The sequence below is a fragment of the Tribolium madens genome, unplaced genomic scaffold (assembly GCF_015345945.1).
Source record: "Tribolium madens isolate multiple individuals breed KSU strain unplaced genomic scaffold, Tmad_KSU_1.1 Scaffold_3;HRSCAF=73;Tcas5.2_LG2, whole genome shotgun sequence".
NCBI classification, from domain to species: domain Eukaryota; kingdom Metazoa; phylum Arthropoda; class Insecta; order Coleoptera; family Tenebrionidae; genus Tribolium; species Tribolium madens.
This window is the reverse complement of record NW_025401006.1, coordinates 5,272,903-5,287,136: the sequence shown is the minus strand read 5'-3', so window position 1 is coordinate 5,287,136 and position 14,234 is coordinate 5,272,903. Positions and strand designations below refer to the sequence as shown.

Genomic DNA, 14,234 nt, shown 5'->3' with positions numbered 1-14,234 from the left:
TAAGGGCACCTGACCTCGTTTTCGCCACAAAGACGCCTCTCAAGCTCCTCCATACAACGGGATACAATCAATCAAAATCTTCTGTACGTGTTTGCTATTGTCGGACCGGAAAAATTGCCCGTCATAGATGTTAAGGTCTTTTAATGTCGGGGCGTGGGCGACAGTTAACAAATACGCGTTTACGACACACCAATTGATCCAAGAACAATAATCGTAAACAACTATTTCGCCAAAATGGGTAAATTGACTAAATTGTCTTCAAATTCTGTAGCCTTAAAAGCTATCAAACTCGAGTGAAGTACACAAAAAAATGTTGTTTGTGTTTTTTTTTTTAGATATCTTTTTCTACATATGGAGTTGAAGATTTTGTTGTACTATTTATTCGGTGTTAAATTATTTAATTATTGTATTTCATGTGAGCCCTTGTTTAAATTTAGAATGCAAACGCTTGAAAGATGCTTTTGACACTTCAAAACGAAGGATCAATGTCTCAAAAAGATCTTTTTGTTTGTGGTTTGATTTGAAATTTGTTTGCAATCGTTGACTGGTGCAGGTTGCATATTTTTCATTTTTATTAGGTAATCATCACATTATAGTTACTGTTTTTAGTGCTTTTTCCTGTTTAATTTTAATTTAATTTAATTTTAAATAATTTAGTTTAATTTTAGACCTGGTGTGGGATATTACTTTACTTGATCTATACTAGTATTTGGATAATGAATTTAACTTTCTAACTTTATATTATCTAGGGTAGGTAAACTGAATTGGCGATTAAAATTTTTATTAAACTTTTTTAAACACACAATTGTTTAAAAATGACACCAAAATTCAAATAATAGTTTAAACTTTGAAAAAGCTCATCTTATGCTGCAAAATATCTCAAAAATGTATACGAAAAAACCATTGAAAAAATTTGGATCGACTCTTATGAACTTCTGTCCGGAAATGCTTCCTAAAGAAGTTAGAGCGTTTAACTCGTTTTTCTCGTAAACGGTGCGTCATACAAAAATAACACAAGAGACTTTTTTTGAAGACAATTAGCCAATAAATTTAAATCTTCCAAAGCAAAATTGTACAACTTTTTCCACTATTTAAATAGATTGGACCCTAGTGCTCCGCCCCCTAATTAGGGTAGACAATTTTTTATATCACCAATAGATTTACTATGAAACATTTTTGGCTCAAATTATTTAGGTTTAAACTAATTGACGAATGATAACGTATTATCAAAAATAAAAATTTTCGAAATTTTTTTGAAAGAGTTCCTACTCTTTGTTTTATGTAATGTTAAATAATAACTTGATTCCAAATTTAAATTTTAATAATTTAGTGATAATGTCAATTTTAATATATGTTTTAAACTGTGCTCCCCCTTTTTTTATTTGTATTTAGGCTAATGTTGGCAATTGATTGCCCAATAGATTTTTACAATTTAGGGAAGTAACTTTATTGTTATCTTCAATCCTTTCAATTTCATCTAATCCGTTTGGAGAAAATGGATCAAATTTTTTTCTTTATGAGTTCTGCAAGATTTTTAATTAAAAAAAAATGGATCAAATTCATCGTTTGATTTTTTTTGAGTTCTGCTAAATTTTTGATATTTTTAATGGCAACTCACTACAAAACTTTACTAAGGCTAGATCTTTATTCAATTTTTATGGAAAAATTTTCATGTCGCTATTTTGAAAAAAAAAACCGCATACCCAACTCAATAACAAAACAAAATTTAATTCTCATTCTCATGAGACGATCACATTTTTATATTATTAATTATTATTTTCTTAAGGCAAATGATTTTTAATTTGATTTTACTTTTTTTCATTTGTATAAATCACAATTTGGAGCTACTTTCCCAGATTTTGATGTCATTGTAACATTTCATTAAACTGTTTTCTTCAATTAGATAACGAAAAATAAAATACGCAGTTATTGTGTATACTTTATTAAATAGAATCTTAAAGTGTTTTAATAAAATCTGAGATAAGAACAAGTTACGAACAAATATTCAAAAATAAAAAACTTTGTTATGCATTTAGTGCCATTACTTCCTTCCAGAAAGCAATACAAGTCTCTGAGAAAACAATGCAATTTTAAATTTATTGCCACTTTTAGAACTTAAAAAGGGATAAAGCATACTTTTTGTATAACAATCTCATCTATGTACAGAGTAAAATTCGAAAATGTGGCAGCCGGTGATCGAAGCTAAGCATTTCCGAAAAACAAAACCAAAAAATTAGGCTGCTTTTTGTACACTAAACTTTGGCAGGCAAAGACCAAATTTAGTTTCAATTCCTGAGAAGACTGGTATGGAGACTGAGTAACCACCGACATGATCCGGATTTTGTGACTTGGGGGCATCACCACCCAACGCTGTGACTTTCAGTTCGGATCCAGCAGGTCTCCTGTAAATCAAAAACAATTAACTTTATTCTCAACTAATCAAATCACTCACGTTCCGCCGAAATCAATATAGAGCATTCTTTGTAAAACTTCATAAGTCACAAGCGTCACACCAAACTGCGGAGACGACCGACACACCCGAGCTGAAAAAGAATTGTCACAACTCGGCTTTGCCTCGACTCAACTCACCAATCGCGCCCTTCCAAAACGCCCTAAACCCTTCCTCTACGTAGATCTTTCTCGCCGCGTCGAAGACCCCATTGTAGGTGGTCTGCCCGGCCCTTGCTACCACTTGGAGTCGGGTTTTGATGACGTCAGCTGGGGTCACCAAACCGGCAGCAGGGACACCAGCAATAGCACCAGCTGCTAGCAACGACAACGGATGGTTATAACCGGTCTCGTCGGCGAATTTCGCTTTCGTGTGAGCGTAAGTCGGGAAATAAATCGCACTGAAGGGGATATCTCTGAGTAGGCAAGCCTTTGCTCCTTTGTATAGCCCAAAAAGCCCCAATTCTTTGACCACATGCCACGCCCTGACCTTCGACCCACCGGCGATCTCACCAGCGACTTGCAACCGGATTTTGACGATTTCTAACGGATTCGTAAAAATCACTTGCGAAGCACCGGCCTTAAAAATAACCATTTTTCAAACATAAAGAAAAAAAAATGTATTTACCGCTGCACCGGAAATCACTTCACCAATCCCAGAAATGTTGCCGTTTTTGTCGTAGAATTTATCTCGCACGAAATCATTCACCTGCAAGACATTTATTATTAAGGAAGAGTTTGTTAAGGAATTCAAACCGTCAGTTTGATGGCTTTTTCGGGCGCTACGCCCATTAATTGTGGTACTAGACCACGATAGAGACCAAAAACGCCCTCATGACGGATTACTTTCTTGAAACAATCGATACTATTTCTGTACATTAATTCGCCGATGAACGAGCCCGTTCGCTGATTCTGCATCCGGGTTTTCACCAAATCGATGGGGTAGACGGCAGTAGCGCCAACCGCTAAAAATTATTATCATCATTCATTACTTAAGTACTTCAGACAACGAATTCAGTTTTCAAAAATTTTAGCAAAGTCGCAAACCATTTTCTCAAGAAATCGTTATTGCAAAATTGTGCTCTTATTTCAAAAAACAACACAACTGATTTTGTAATTAATAAGCATAACACTTATTAAGAATACATTTTATTATTTAAATAGGTAGCGTAAAAACAGTGTCTCTAATTACTGGCTACTACTTTGCTTAGTTTGTTATATTTTTTAAGTACGACACAGAGTGACCCCGTTAAATCCCACATTAATAACGAGTTCTGACAACGATTTTCATCTAAAAATTTGTATGTATGATCCTGCTCAATAAAAATATTTTCAAAATGGGGACACTTCCAGTTATGCCGAAAGTGAGTATCATTTTGTTATTTAAAATAGAAAGCTACGTTTTTATGTATTTTTGGATTCTCTGAGTTATTCTATGAGAGTTATCGACCTTGCATATACCCAAGTTCCGCCGTTTTAGGGATTTTTAGATTTTTTTTAATTTTTGGACCCTCAAAAATCGATAACTTTGCCATTTTTACCTATTATGAAATCGCATTAAGGCATTCGAAAGAGAAAGGTTCCACCTCTCTTTAAGTGGATTCACAATAAAAAAATTATAACAAACCCCCAAAATGAAAGGTTACGTTTTTCTAAATGAGAAACACCAATTTTTGGAGCATTTGATCTGTACTCTCTACACCAATGTTTAATAATTTTCAAATTATAAAACTTTTTTAAGATTACAGAAAATTCATTTATTAGCCATGGCTATTTTGACATAGGTTGCCATAGAAATAAGAAAAAAAAATAAAGAATCAAAGTTAAATAAATGGCGAATTTATGCCTCCATATTTTAAGAAAATAAATTATGCATTTTCAGTAGCAACATTTACACTATCATTTAACATTTAAGCGTTAGTATTTAAAATTTAATTTAAGAATTCGCCAACTTTTAACTTTTTACGTTAAATGATAAATAAAATCGATAAAATTAGTCACAACTCCCATTTCTACTGTGGGGTTTAGAACGCAACACACGCACGTCTATAAGGCAAAATATTTTTGCAAACTCCTATGTGTTTTATGTAGCCTATTTTTTAAAAATAATTTTATTTATTCAGAGCGTGTCATAATTACCAAAAAAATATGTTTTTTGTATACGCTCCCAAAAACAGCTGTTTTAGGGACTCATTTGAGTCCCTAAAATGAGTCTTTTCCGGACTCAATAAAATAGTACGCAAAACGGTTATTATAGGTATTGTTCTCAGTCCCCAAAAACAGTTTTTGCGGACTAAAAAATAAAATTGGTTACTATGGCAACGAATTTTTTTAATTAGTGAGAGGTGTGAATTCGTGTTTTGGGAGCTTTATCAAAAAAATCTTGTATGCACCAAGTACGCAAAAGGTTTTAGGGGAGTCCTCTCATTAAAGACTCGGCTCGTCATTAATTACGATTCGTCCCGTAAAACCCTATTTTGCGTACTTGATACATACGAGTAAATAGCTATTATGAAACACTTTATATTATGTATTTTATATCAGCAAAAATATGTTCTAAGATTGCTACATTTATAATTTTCTAATTCTATTACATAAAAAGACTAAACTATGCAATTTAACAAACAGTATATTCTCAAAAAATATTTTTAATCTAAAAACTTCTAAATTGTAATTTTTAACACTGTTAAAATTTTCGTAAAGGATTAAAAAAGCCGTTTTTTCTTCGTGTTTAAAATGTTTTTTTTTAATTAACAGAATCTGAGAGGATTTTTAAAGGGGGGATCCCCCCTAAAAAGCCTCCACTGTCCCGTATATAATTGCTTACCTCCTGCCACTGAGCCTAGCGTAAACCTGTACATGCTTTCCAAGACTTGTATAAAAACTCCTCTATCTTCGGGACTCTTGAATTATAAGAAAATGAAAATTTTGTGTTTTTTTGGTATTATAGTTACTTACAGAGACGGCGTGTATTTCGGCAAGTCGGTTTGTGATTTGTTTGTAATATTGTTCCGGTGCGATGGCATTAAGGTCATTATAAACGATCCGCCTAAAAACATCGCAAATATAAAAATCTTGACTTGGTTGCTTTGTGAAATATGAGACACGAACCCGTCCCATACCTCGTTCTCTTCGCTATTTAACTGTCTACTTTCCACAGCAGCACAGATAAGACAATATGGTTTTTTAACTAAATATCCATCTCACAGCAACTAAATTTAAGTACTTACAATTCTGCTAAAGCCAATATGTTACAAACAATTTAAATCTTATATAAAAACTCATTTGCACCACCTAGATACTTACCCTGTTTGGTGAAGTACATCACACAGTTGAAACAAAATATCGACTTCGAGAGGGGTCATTTGTGACATCGCCTGTGCCGAGTGCATAAACTCTTCTTTCGTTACTTCTTGCGTCCTATGACCGTTTGTCACATTCAAATAAATACGTTTTGCCAACTCCATGTTGTTTAACAACGAATTAAATGCAATGAAATAGGGAAAGCTGACCCTTCGACCACTGGTTGCCCCTTGAGCCGTCTGATTCACACAAAAACAAAACGAAACAAATCTTCATTTGCTTTTATTCAAGACACGAGTAAAAAATCGTAAAATAGAGTAAATAATAACCTCGATTAGGTGCGATTGTACTTGCTTGGTGAGCAAATGGCTTTTGATATTGGTCATGATGAACTGAAAATCCAACACCGAAATAAAACCACTGCCGGTCTTATCAGCCCTTCGGAAGCCTTCAATTGCGTACTCTTCGTGGAAATCGTGAAGAAACTGACTGAATTCGCTGTAGGACACTAAGCGTTTTTTCTCACGCCCAAAATACAACTGGATAAAGGGCGAATCCATGTTGAAAGGGATGCGTTCATGAAGCTCGGTTTTCTTCATCACCTCAACGAATTCCTCTACAATTTGAGTGAACTAAGTTCCACGCTAGCGTGGAAGTGAGATACTTACGAAAACTAACCATTCCATTTCCATTAGTGTCGAACAATTGAAATGCAGTTTTGTAAAGCGCGTCCGGGAAGCACAAGAGTCCTTCAAAAGCTTGGAACTCCGAGTAGGAAATGAGTCCATCCTTGCTTGTGTCGACGATTCCGGCGAGAAGACGCACCGAATGAGCATTAAAATTTTCCGGTTCAAACAATCCGAGATATTTAATAATAAAATCTTCCGGGGTCATAAATTTCTCCCCGTTCTTTTCTTGCGACGCATACTTGTTAAAAATATCACGTAAATGTTGCGGATTGGCCCTTCGCAAATATCCACCACCCTGTAAAAGCACCAAGTGAAAAAAGTGCCGCACTCCCGGGTCGTTTCAAGGGTAATCAAAAGTCTGACCTCAATAAATAGCCCGGATTGGGGAATTTGTGCCATTTTCGCGCACAATTTTCACTTTTGAGGGCAATCAGAGGGTAAGAGGTCGCAAAGTTGGAAAATATTCGACGTCACAACACAAAGTTTATAAATAGTTAGAATGTGGAAGTGACAGAATGGATCAACATGTCTACTAACTTGTCCGTTATTTTTATTTTCACTTCGGACATTGTGTACACGCAAACGAACGTTAAAATAACCGTGCAAAAATTGACGGACATTGTAAAAATTCGGTAAATAAGAGTCAAACTGGGTGATTTATTTTTAGTGCGCTAGGCAACCGATTACGATGCGAGTGTTCTACGAGCGATTTTGTGCAAGTTTATTCGTTTCTTACGATTATGTCATAGACATAAAGTGGTTAAATAAACAATTGCGCAGGTAGAACTTTAAACTACTATAATGTAAAGATGCGAAAAAAGTGAGACCGGTATGGAGGTACTGTGGAACATGTAGAAGGTGAAGAAAAAATATGGTACCAAACGTAGCCAGGTTTCTGTATTATGCTTAAACTATAGTCTGTTTTTTTTTAAACGAAAATCACCAAGTCAAAATATTAGTGAAAAAATTGGTAGCAGCTTATAGCCACAAATATAGTTTGCTTTTTGTTTTTGCACTAGAAATTTTGTTAAAAAAATATGTCAATTATGGTCATGTTGTAATGTTGTTTTCCTACAACCATATACGAAACTAGATCATAACGCACAATTACATATGCGCGAAAATTGGGAATATCGTACGAGGTTGAAAACCTATGCGATTTGTTTTCGCACTGTGTGTTAGAAATCTAACGCACAATTCACACTTGAATGTTTTGTATTAACGTATTTTTTTGTATCCATTATAAAAAATAAATCGTTATTCAACGTATTTTTGTATCCATTATAAAAAATAAATCGTTACGAAAAAAAATATGTTCGTAAGAAAAAAATTATTTATGGTCGTAGGAAAAATAGTGTACAAAACTTAGAGGAAAGTGTCTAACGCACTCACGGTATTGCCTGCACTCGGCTAACGCCTCGAACGCAACTTTCCCGCTTGTGCGTTATTTATCACTTTCCATGCTCGTTATGCAATATAGTATAAAATTTTGGCTTGTATAAATTTTATGTGCCTGTTTGCTCTTTGAAAACGTTATAATCGAATACCTGAGGACATACATCACTAACCAGTGTTAATAATATACATAGATAGAAACACACTGCAAGTACAAACCACATGTGGTGGGAAAGTAGTATATTCTATAACCAGTTTAGAATTTGGCAAGTACAAGAAGTGGAAACGATTGTCTCACAAGCCAAAGGCGAGGGTGACGGTTCCACGGGTGCGGAATATACCATTCTAAACGAGTTTCAGATTATACTTTTTCTACGACTAAAATCACAATCTGAAATTTAGAAATTTTAACAACTGTCAAAAAAATAGAGCTACTTGTAACCATTCTAAAACTATAGTGTGAGAATATTCTCGCACAGTTTTACAGAATATGACTATTATATATTAAAAATCAACCAAGATAATTATAATTCTATAAAAGTCGTATAAAAAATGAGTTTCTTGGAACAAAACTGTAATCAAAAAATTCTATACAGGAAAAAGTAATTTTGCAACAGATACAAGCAGGTATTATGAAGATTAACAATAAAGTTGGTGTGATTAAAAAAAACATAAATTTGCTAGTGGTGCCAACGTTACGACTGTTTGACATTTTCTTTTAGAAAAAACAGGACTTCAGAACTTTATCTACTTTTTTATAGAAATTAATTGGTGAATGATGAAGTACTAAAAAATGTGATCGCTTATTTTCAAGAATAATTTTTTTTGGAATTTGGTTTTTGTTTTTGAGTTTTGCAACGTTTTCATTTTTTTATGGTTACCTACTACGTTTTTTTATCGATTCGGTGACTGAGTGACAACCCTCAAAATTAGTTACTTTTGAATTATTGTGTTGCATAATTGACATACAAAGCCTATGTCACCTTCATATAAACTATAAATTGAATTCAATTTTTGCCGAAAAAAATTTTCATAGTAATAGGTTGCTATATTAAAATAAAAAAATTCATTACGTAGGAACAAAAAAATCACTCACAAATCCGATTCTTATTATTTTTTTATCTAAAAGTAAATAGTTTAACCAAAACACATTTGTTTCCATACTTTTTGTTCATCATTAAAGTATCTCAAAATTTTAGGTATTTTTTTTTAATTTTGATCTTAAACATATTAATATGTTTTTTTGAAGCTTTTGGTCAACTTGAAGTCAGAAACACCTCTGTCACAATCAGTTTCCTTTCCGGTACAACCTGCAGGCCAGAACAAAATTATTTATTAGTAAAACTCCCTTCATTTTTCTATTTGTCATCACCAAAGAAATAAAATAAATAAAAAATAATAAATAATTCGATAAATAAAAAGTCACTGCGATATTAGCACATATCTTAAGCTTGTCGATTAATATTTTTTTTGATTAAAAAAAGATTTTTTTTGTTGTTTCATTGTTTATTTTTTGTTGCATTCAACAAATTATTAATCTTATTCATGACAATGTCATTGATAAAATCGATTGATAAGAACATTCACCAAATGATGGAAATTATCAACAAACTGATGTCTACTTGAGTGCACATTACTGATCATGAAAAAATAGCGTGATTAATACAAAATACATATACAAAATTTGTTAAAAGGAAAAAAATAAACAATTTCTAATTAAAACTTTAGGTAATTTATTGTTATTCAGTCCTAGAAATACTTAGAGATCTAGTCAGACAATAGTTGTACAAATTAATTTATCTACGACAAGACTTTACGGCTTCTTATCCAATTAATTTTTTTCTCAATTTTCCAATTACTGAAAAATTGCCTTGAACCTTTAACCAACATACAAATTAAATTATGAAATAAACGCGAGTAACATTTCTTATTTCGTAACAAATGACGTACGATTCGAAATGTTTTAAGTACCATTTTCTGATAAATTTGTTATCTTCAATTCTTGAGATATGGGAAAAGAAAGGAAAAGTGGATTTCGAGTGGCACTTGACACAATGATGACACGCTTTAGGATAATTAAAAAGGTCACAAAAGAATATTTTTTGCAAAAAATTCTACCCCGAAAGCCCCCGTTTTTTGTAAAATGCTTTAGATGTTTTAACAGCGACGTAAAAAAATATTATACATTATTTAATGTTGTGTTTTTTTTTTCAACAAAATTAGCTAATTTTTGGAGATAATTAAAATAAAACACGCAATAATCAAAACTTACTTAAAAAACAAGACTTACCCACCTCTTGGCAATAAGCTTTAGCTAAAAATGTGTCCATTCCCAAACAACACAAAAATCTCATAAAAAATCAACACAATTTGTTTAGTAAAAAAATGTCTCCAATGTTTATTAAATTTATTTAACAGCCCGTTTTAGAATAAACCCTCAAAAACTCTGCAGGGTTTACATTTGACAGAAACGACATTGATTGATAACACGAGGTCAACGTTATCGTTACAGGTTTCTGTAATCGTCTTACTCAACTCGCACCTTATCACTAATTTCTCACATAAATATAAACCATTATCAAAATTTTAATTAACTGAAACATGTGACTTTGTTTGAAATCAAAACAAGGACATAATTGTATTTTTTCACTTGACACTGACAGTTAACCTAATTGCTGTTTGACACCTGTCAAAATTGACAACTATACTATAAAATAATACTCAAATTCTTTTAAATTTCTCTCTAAACTTGAAATGGAGGACGAAAGTCCTAAACCCAAAAAACACACCGACAAAAATAAACACCCAAAAGAGGTAAAAGCACAAAATGTCAAACCTAACCTCTACAATTTTTTTTCAGGACACTATCCTCAATCACTTGGAGATTTCAGTCGCAGAGTCCGAAAAGAGGGCCAATGGAACGCTGAATCTACGTGAATTTTACACAGTTTACCTAATTGAGACCAAGTGAGCGACTTGAGACACCCCCATTTTTTATTCATTTATTATTCACAGATTAACAGACTCCGAATTCCAAAACAAGTTTCCCAAATTAACAACAGTATGGCGACGTTATACAGAATTCGAGCAACTTCGAGGCTATTTGGAAGTCACCTATCCTTACATAATTTTGCCCCCTTTACCTGAAAAGAGAGTCATGTTTGGGTGGCAAAAAATCTCGAGTGACACTTTCGACCCGAATTTCGTCGATCGGCGACGAGCCGGTCTCGAAAATTTTCTTTTGAGGATCGCCTCACATACGGTTTTGAGTTGGGATAAACACTTTATCGAGTTTTTGCAGCATGAAGATGAATGGAGGGAGACTTACAAGAGCAATGGTGACTGGTTTTAGACCCTTGTAGCCCTTTTTAACTATCTTATTCAGGTTACTTACAATTAATGGAAAATAAACTCAAAGCCTTAAACCTCTCAATGAGACTTAGAAACACCGATCCCAGATTTGAGTCAATAAAAGACTACAGCCACATATTCCAAAACAATTTAAACAACTTGCTGAAAGCTCGCTCCCGCGTTGCTGAAAAACAATACAACGTGCACAAACTTCACGCAAATTACGGCCGAGTTTTCAGCGAGTGGAGCGCCGTTGAAAAAGACATGGGCGATGCCTTGCAAAAAACAGGGCATTATCTCGATTCTTTAGCTTCAAGCATCGATGCTGGTCTCGAGGACGAAGAACTACTGGTCGACCAATTAAAAGAGTACTTATTTTTTGCAAATTCGTTACAAAATGTGTGCAAAAACTACGAGTACCACCAACTACAACTTGAGGGCGCGGAAGACAACGTCGCTAACAAAAACGTAGAGCGAAATAAAGCCCAACAAGGCAAAACCAGCCTCATGTCGAGACTTTTTGGGGCTGTGGACACCGATGAAGTCAGGGAACTCAAAGTTAATTTGTTGGACCAGCAAATACAGGAAGGGGCAGCGGCTGTCAACGCGTCAAAAACCAATTTAAAGTATTTTTTCCCTAAAAATTATAATTGTTTTAAAAAACAATTTCAGTGAATTTTCCACAAAGGCCTTAGCTGATATTGAACGATTTCAGAGACAAAAAGTCTTCGATTTGCAAGAAACGTTAACGAGTTACGCGTTCTTGCAGTTAAAAACTGCTAAAAAAGTAAGTAGCGATTATAGATTGTTTTTTGTTAATTGTTTTTCTCAGGGCCTCCAAACCTGGCTTCAGATACGCGATTGTTTGCAAAATGTACCTTAATTTTTTGTTAATTTTTATTTATGTGCAATCTATTTATGTACTCTCAAAGCAGTATTTATATTTCTATTGTAGCTTTGTTAAAACTGAGTCTGTATGAAATACTTGTAATAAATTATTTTTGTTTTATTCCGAGTGTTTTATTATTACTTTCAATTAAAGCGTTTTTCTTTCGAATTGCAAGTGCACTGACCGAATAAATAGCTCAAAAATGATAAAAAAACTGCACCACTCCAAAAAATTAAAGGAACAAAAAATTTTTTGCTAATTCATCGAAACATGGTCGTATCTAGATTTAAAAACACCATTTTAAAGCTTTAAGTTTCTAGTTTTGCGATCTTTTGGCAAATATTTTTTTTGTGCTGCAGTTATCACGCAATCCTAAGTAATAGCGCAAGAAAAAAAATTCTAAATTTGTTTTTGAACCACGGACGTGGAGAATTTTTTTTTAGTTAAGTCAATGCATAGGCTAGATTGTATATTCGTTTACCTTTAATATGCTTTTTTATTTTCTTTTTACATTAATTTGTCGCTGAAATATCTGACTTTAAATGAAAAAGGATCCTTTTGTCTTTGATCATCTACAGTGCCGGCCAAAAATAAAGAAACAATTGATTTTTTATTTATTTTTCATATGTATAAATATGAGAACGAAAACGATTTATGTGCACTAGACTTACTAAGCTTAAGCTTTTTGGTCAAGTTGGATAATGTTTCTACATATAGTGAACTTTTTACTATTTTGCTAAGGACAAAAGTAAAGAAACATTTTCATTTTACCTATTGTAAAGTTAATTACAACGTCGGTGCAAAACAGTTCCTACAAAAATTGTTCTTTAAAGAGTTGTAATTATGCCTAAAGGTAAACAACTGTCTCAAGACTTGAGAAAACTAATTATAGACAAATTTAAGGCGGGTGAGAAACAAATTGACATTGCCAAGCAATTGAACTTAAATCACTGTGTTGTATCGAAAATAATTGCCTTATTTAAAAAAAGAAAAACTTTAGTAAGTGCTCCAAAAAGTGGAAGACCGCGTAAAACGGATAACGTGACTGATAAAAAAATTAAAAGACTTTCTCAAAATAATCCATTTTTATCTGCTGTAAAAATAAGACAACAAATTCCAAATGTGGGTATATCAGTGAGGTCCATTCGACGAAGTCTGAATGAATTTGGACTCTACGGGCGAAAACCAGCAAAGACACCGTTTATTTCTGCCAAAAATAGACAGCGCAGATTGGAATTTGCTAGAGAGCATTTAAATTGGTCACCTACTCAATGGAAAAATGTGTTATTCTCCGATGAATCAAAGTTTAATCTGCATAGCTCAAACGGAATTCAGTGGGTAAGACGACCAAAACAGGAAAGATTTAATCCTAAATACACAAAAGGGACTTTGAAACATGGTGGTGGCAGCGCTATGTTTTGGGGTTGTTTTTCCGGTGACGGAGTAGGACCACTCCACGTTATTGATGGAATAATGGACAGATTTCTTTATCTTCGTATTTTAAGAGAAGAAATGCTTCCTTTTGCTGAAGATAATATGCCGCTACACGATAATGACCCCAAACATACAGCCAAAGTTGCAAAGATTGGATTTTAAAGGAACAAATACCTGTAATGCAATGGCTTGCTCAGAGTCCCGATCTCAATCCTATTGAGAATCTTTGGGACCATATTGATCGTCAATTAAGAGAAGAAAACAGTCGAGGTTTCAATTCAAAACAAGAATTAATCGAAGCCGTAAAAATAACGTGGAAAAACGTAAGCTTAGAATATATTAATAAGTTAATCGATTCCATGCCGAAAAGATGCGCTGAGGTAATTAAACATAAAGGATTTGCAACCCATTATTAATCTGTAACATTTATATGTAATTATAAATTTATTGTTTTTTCACTTTTGTCCCTTGAAAAAATAAAATAAATTTTTCATTCAACAACAACTGTTTAATTCTTACTAAATTCTGTAAAATATATTTAAGAATAACCCAACAAATTACTTGTAATAAATTATATAAAAATCAAATACACCTACAATGAAATATTTAATATTCGTAAATGTTTCTTTACTTTTGGTCGATAGTGTATATCTCAGCAAACGATGCTCGCACAGAGAATATAAGGGTAGTGTCAAAAACTGGAATAAATGTCTTATAAGATCCTA

The 14,234-nt window shown here is 33.3% G+C and overlaps 2 protein-coding genes across 4 annotated transcripts; one reads left to right on the top strand and one right to left on the bottom strand.

The window, feature by feature from the left end:
- Positions 1–1,929: 1,929 nt before the first annotated feature.
- Positions 1,930–10,489, bottom strand: LOC123007298 (calcium-binding mitochondrial carrier protein Aralar1). 3 transcript variants are annotated; one of them, XM_044402515.1, is made up of 11 exons: positions 10,130–10,489; positions 6,420–6,735; positions 6,081–6,367; positions 5,755–5,990; positions 5,407–5,497; positions 5,276–5,351; positions 3,205–3,413; positions 3,077–3,157; positions 2,590–3,028; positions 2,453–2,543; positions 1,930–2,402 (listed from the first exon to the last, which is right to left on the bottom strand). In XM_044402515.1, the coding sequence occupies exons 1-11, from the start codon at positions 10,187–10,189 to the stop codon at positions 2,234–2,236; spliced, it is 2,055 nt and encodes a 684-aa protein (XP_044258450.1). In that variant the 5' UTR covers positions 10,190–10,489; the 3' UTR covers positions 1,930–2,233. The 3 variants fall into 3 exon arrangements, with proteins under 3 accessions (XP_044258450.1, XP_044258453.1, XP_044258451.1); XM_044402518.1 differs by having other exon boundaries at positions 10,126–10,488; XM_044402516.1 differs by lacking the exon at positions 10,130–10,489 and adding an exon at positions 6,804–7,584.
- LOC123007299 (sorting nexin-4-like) lies at positions 9,058–12,195 on the top strand. Its single transcript, XM_044402519.1, has 6 exons — positions 9,058–10,649; positions 10,696–10,802; positions 10,851–11,173; positions 11,221–11,812; positions 11,859–11,973; positions 12,019–12,195. The coding sequence occupies exons 1-6, from the start codon at positions 10,590–10,592 to the stop codon at positions 12,067–12,069; spliced, it is 1,248 nt and encodes a 415-aa protein (XP_044258454.1). The 5' UTR covers positions 9,058–10,589; the 3' UTR covers positions 12,070–12,195.
- The last annotated feature ends 2,039 nt before the right edge of the window (positions 12,196–14,234 follow it).

Excerpts from the sequence above, each read along its gene's own strand:
- LOC123007299 (XM_044402519.1), top strand. The coding sequence starts at position 10,590 with ATGGAGGACGAAAGTCCTAAACCCAAAAAACACACCGACAAAAATAAA. Across the intron at positions 10,650-10,695 it reads AAAATAAACACCCAAAAGAG|GACACTATCCTCAATCACTT; the intron begins GTAAAAGCACAA and ends ATTTTTTTTCAG. Across the intron at positions 10,803-10,850 it reads GTTTACCTAATTGAGACCAA|ATTAACAGACTCCGAATTCC; the intron begins GTGAGCGACTTG and ends TATTATTCACAG.
- LOC123007298 (XM_044402515.1), bottom strand. The coding sequence starts at position 10,189 with ATGAGATTTTTGTGTTGTTTGGGAATGGACACATTTTTAGCTAAAGCT. Across the intron at positions 5,991-6,080 it reads TACAATCGCACCTAATCGAG|ACGGCTCAAGGGGCAACCAG; the intron begins GTTATTATTTAC and ends TGTGTGAATCAG. Across the intron at positions 2,544-2,589 it reads GTTTTGGAAGGGCGCGATTG|CTCGGGTGTGTCGGTCGTCT; the intron begins GTGAGTTGAGTC and ends ATTCTTTTTCAG.